The 5204-nt window shown below is 35.7% G+C and overlaps 1 protein-coding gene across 1 annotated transcript in view; it reads right to left on the bottom strand.

Annotated features, from left to right (window-relative positions):
* man2b2 (mannosidase, alpha, class 2B, member 2) overlaps positions 1–2569 on the bottom strand; it is a 44172-nt gene extending 41603 nt beyond the window's left edge. The window contains exon 1 of the mRNA XM_028801863.2: positions 2346–2569. Within this exon, the coding sequence (XP_028657696.2) occupies positions 2346–2486 (141 nt within the window). The 5' untranslated portion in view covers positions 2487–2569. The remainder of the gene's footprint in view (positions 1–2345) is intronic.
* Positions 2570–5204: the final 2635 nt, after the last annotated feature.

The raw sequence follows: 5204 nt of genomic DNA, 5'->3' as shown, positions 1-5204 counted from the left end.
AATGTAATGGACTGGTACCAAGTCTAGGGTTGGTTTCTTTCAATGTATTCAACCAGAATACACTCAAACATCATTAGAAATCAAATTGGATTTATTGGGTTCAGTCAATGGACAGAATTCGTGAAATTTTAAGCATACTGAAGATTTTTCATGTCACATCTACAGTATTATCTACAAAAGCAGAATTTTAAAATGTATAAACAAATACATAGCACTTCATCAGTCATACTGCAAACCCCTTCCTGATAGTTTTCAGTGAATAAATCCATTACCTATGTTCCCTGTAATCAGCAAATTGGAAACAAAAAAATTAAAATATTTTGGGTATAACTCCAAAAGGCCATGAAACAACCTGCTTTCTATTAAAATATAACACCCTTTGAAGAAACAGGTACTAAAATCAAGACTAGTGGCCAGGATTAATAATACAACTAATTATATCACAGAACTCTACATGGCTTTGTGTTTTCTTTCTCCAAAGAAAGAAGTTCTTGAAAAATGAAAGACAAAAAAATTAAACACAGAAAGAACTTTTCTACTAGGCTCTATAGTAGATTGTTATTCCATGCATGGTTGTGTCCTGCCTTGGTACCAATGCTGCCATGACAGACTGTGGTCCCCAAAATTGGGAACCAGATTAAATGCATTTGACAGTGTTATATTAAAAATTTAACAAAAAAATCACATATTTTCCCAGTGGTCAATTCAGTATGTTATATTCACTCTTTCACTAAATGTGTCAAGGCTGTAATTAATGTGCAACACTTGTGGCACCATTCTTCTACAAAATCTGGATCTCTTATAGATGCACCATTTGGATCTTGATCAAGTAAGAGAGGAGGTCATGTGATTGTATAACATGAGGTACCATTACAGGATAACTGTACAACAAACATATTGGGGCACTATTATAACAGAGGTCCCCTTTCCAGCAAGAATGAAATGCTGCAAATGAGATGAAGGTAATCACTAAAAAATAAATAAACTACTGTTTGGCATTGACCTCATCTTCTTAGGAGATGAGTGCATGTAATGTATGTTAGGGGAAATGCACATCACACCATTTTTGAACTGGAAGAATTCTTCCATGAGCACGGATAACATTTACTTAATATAGTACATGTTTCATTTGTGGACAGTAAGGTAAAGGAAGAGTCATCTGACTGTCACAATTACTTAGCTACTTAGTTGTATATTATCCAGAAGAACACATGGGATGCCATTGTACTGCAAATATGCAGTTGTATGCATCCACATTTGGGCAATGTAAAGTCACAGATTAACACATATCTGTAGGTTGTGTAAGGAGAATGGAAATACGCAGAAATACACCCCCAGAAAACCCTAAGCCAAGACCCAAAGAGAACAAACTCCGCACTGACCAAGTTTCCAAAAGCTATGAGGCTGCAGCACTTACCACTGTGAATGTTTGTAATAGAACATGTTATACATAACATATTCCTGGCAGAACATCATATACCAAAGATAGATAGATAGATAGATAGATAGATAGATAGATAGATAGATAGATAGATAGATAGATAGATAGATAGATTATTAATCCCAAAGCAATCCATTCATCCATTTTCTGGCTCAACTTTTGCTATTCCAAGAAATCTGAGCATATCTTGGTAAAATAAGTTGAATGCAGGAATCATTCTAGGATGGGAGAGCAGAACCTTTAGTTTTATTTGCCAGTTAACATAACATTCACGTCTATGGAATGATTGAGGCAATTGAAGCACCCAAAGAAAATTCACACAAACATTAAGAAGTAGCAAACAATGCAGCCAATCAGATGGTGAAAAAACTGAATCCAGATCAATGGTGCAAATACCGTAAATAGCAATAGTAGCGACAGCTAATGACAATTAACGTTATTTTGTAAGTTACTAGAAAACGAGACTGAGAAAATTAGTGCGGCCAGGAGAAAACTTTGGGTTTAACTCGACTTTCTTCCGGGTATTTGACAGTCTATTACGCGTGATAATCATATGATCTGTAACGTGCGGTCCATAAACGCAGCTTTGATGCCACCACAGGGTAAAATCCATTAAATAGTGAAGGTGACTGATGAAAATTGGCGGATGCTTCTTTGGCAGAGAAAGTAAAAAAGAATTAATCGGCTGCATTTTCTAGTTACGATCAAAACGCTTAATTAAACTTTTCTCAGTTAAGTCTTCCCGCACAGATGTTTTAAACGTTCACTCTTCTGTCGTAAAAAAACAACTTTGCAATACTATAGTCAACAACAACTACACAGAAAGCAAAGGATTTGGATGCACATATAGATAATTTAAGCCGTGAAGTTGTCTCAGTTCCCCGCCCGCCTGGGATCATCTCACCTTCACTGTGTACACCCAGCCCACATCCATATGACTATGAGGCACGACGAAGGCCTGGATTTTAGTCGCTTGTCCGGCATTAGTAATCTGAGGCGCCGACAAGGTCGCAAACACGAGCACCAAGAGCATTATTGCATACATCCTAGCTGCAGTCAACTTTAACAGACCATGGTAAAATCTTTTGCCTGGACCACTTCCTAGTTATGCTCATTTCATGCAGACAACCCCGCGAACCAATCACAACCCGAGTGAACCCTTATTCCCACCTCCCTCACTTCTTGTCGTCACTTTCATTTTAGCGTTGAGCACTGAGTCGGCATCATTCGCTTCAAAAACTCAAAGACTGGGCAGTGCAGTGGTGTAACTTTTACTTTTATATTAATTAACGACTACCGCACTATAGTGACAGCAATATTTTCCCACCGTTATTATGTATATATTCTAACAAACGTTCTCAAATGAGTGAAAAACATTGGTTATAAGAATCAAAACACGTTCATTAGTTGTGATGTTGGATTTGAGTTGTGATCAGCAGGTGAGAAAAGGCTACAGAAGGCTAAGCCTTATGTGAAAAGCAATTAATTAGAGAAAACTGAGGGTAAAAGTCTGTAGAGGAAGGCATTGTGGTGTTAGGTGTGCTTTATGTATCAGGCATTAAGTTCTTACTTCTTTTGGGCTCTTAACAAGAATGCAAATTAGGTGAATAATATAATGAGTTGAAATAATATTCATATTTGAAAGGAATTGAGAACACACAAATTAACACACCAGATGAACAGTGACAACATAACAAGCACCATTTGAATTACAGTCCACCATCAAAATGTTGCTAATTCTGTCTGTGGTGTCACTTTGCTACCCATACAGGAGCTCCAGTTTTGGAATGCATTTTTTCCAACTGCAGGTTCACGATGAAACAAAGTCTATCTCAGGTTCATAGAATGAATAGGCCCTGGGCAGGAAAATGGCCCTTTGTAGAGCACGCTTATGCACACGCTTAATAGTCAGGGTAGTTCAGAGTTGACAGTGAACCTAATATTAACAACTGTGCTCTATGCAAAGAAACTGGTAGAACATGCAGACTCCTCGCAGACTGTGACTAAGACAGATACCTGGACCCCTGCCCCTGAAACACTGTACAAATCCCATAACCAGAATTGCTGTCTGCATGTTACAATATGAAATTTAGTTTATATAGCGATGTTATATTGTGTGTGGCTGCTCTACCATGGACCAGTGCTGGCAGGAGATGTCCCAAGTTCCTGTGACCCAGAGCTGAATAAGCAGGTTTGGTAATACAGTAGATGAGTGGACATTGTGTAATATGTCTATTTGTTTCTACAGCACCTATGAAATTAGTTTCGAAATTTTTGGTAATTTTTTGTGAAATAAAAGACAAAAATCTAAATTGAAAAATCTTAACTGTTATTTCTAACTTTGAATTTCAAAGTAAATTTCATACTTAAATAATTTTAGTGCTGTCTATACACTCCATACTTATACAATTTTATTTTATAATATAATACTATGTAACAATGCTCTGTCCTTTTTAATTGCTCATATTGTATTTCTTATGTTTTGCTTGAGAAGTCAAGCAAAATGGCAACTTTTATTGGCTAACTGAACAGATTACAATATGCAAGCTTTCAAGGCAGTTCAGGCTCCTTCTTCAGGCAGGTTGTAATGTCTTGTAATCTGTTGGTATAAAGATAACTGGTAAAATAATACAATAAACATAACACATTAAAAACTTTATATATCTGTAGGACTTTCAGGGCATGAATAGTTTTTAATAAAAGAAAAACAACAGTTGAATGTCATTAGTGTTAATGGAACCACTTATATGCCCTCTTTTCATTATAAAACTGGTTACTTTGTTTCAGGGTTTTCTGTTCTAAGGTAGAAAACCATTATCTAATTCCACTGTACATCAGGCATTCCTGTGTGCAGTGGGACTGGTGACTGTTTGAAGTCAGTACTAAATGTCTTGGGGCTTCATATAGCTGCAATAAATTTTGCTTATAAACTTGTACATTTGTCAGCTTTACTATACTTTTACAATAATTAATTACTTATTTTCATTTTGCCAGAAAAAAATATAATAAAATACATACTTGCACCAATGTATTACATGAGATGAAGCTTAGAGGCATTCCCTTATCTCATAGTTCATTGGCCATGGATTTGATTAAAGACTAGGACTGCAGTTTCCTCTCACTGTCTGGTCAATTTCATATTGTCCTAATATGTGTCTGTGTTTATCAGCTCATTCCAAACTACTGGCATTTATTTAGTGAGTTAGAAATCACATATATAGCACTGAAGAAGTCATATGATAAAGTGCATTCATTTAGATTTGTAGTTAATTATTAGTTCCATATGGTTATATGTTTCTCACGTGGTAGTAGAGCTGTGAATGAAGAAAATTAACATTCTGCTGGAACAAAAATGTTTCTTTAATAGTACAGACTGTCTGCATTTAAATTATTATTGATAAATAGTCATTTTGAGAAATTACATTTAATTATGTTGTCTTAAGACAGAACATTGTATATTTTACTTACTCAGGGAGTTCTAGGGCTGCTGTGCAACAGTGTATCAAGAGAGGGCAGCATAAGATTGCACTTGTTTCAAGAACAAACTGGCAATACCTTTTGCATTCAAAGGAAAAATCTACTCACTACAAAGACTCTATGGTTTTAAATCCTTTATATATTAAAAAGTAATAAGTTGTTTGTTCATTATAACTAATTTTATTTAGAAGGAACACTCTATTTATATGAAGGAGTATACATTGCACATGCAGATTTAGTTAAAAATTCAAGTGATATTAGTGTTAGCTGTTGTGAGGGATTGCTG

The sequence above is a fragment of the Erpetoichthys calabaricus genome, chromosome 5 (assembly GCF_900747795.2).
Source record: "Erpetoichthys calabaricus chromosome 5, fErpCal1.3, whole genome shotgun sequence".
Lineage (NCBI taxonomy): Eukaryota > Metazoa > Chordata > Cladistia > Polypteriformes > Polypteridae > Erpetoichthys > Erpetoichthys calabaricus.
This window is presented reverse-complemented; position numbering and strand designations above follow the sequence as displayed.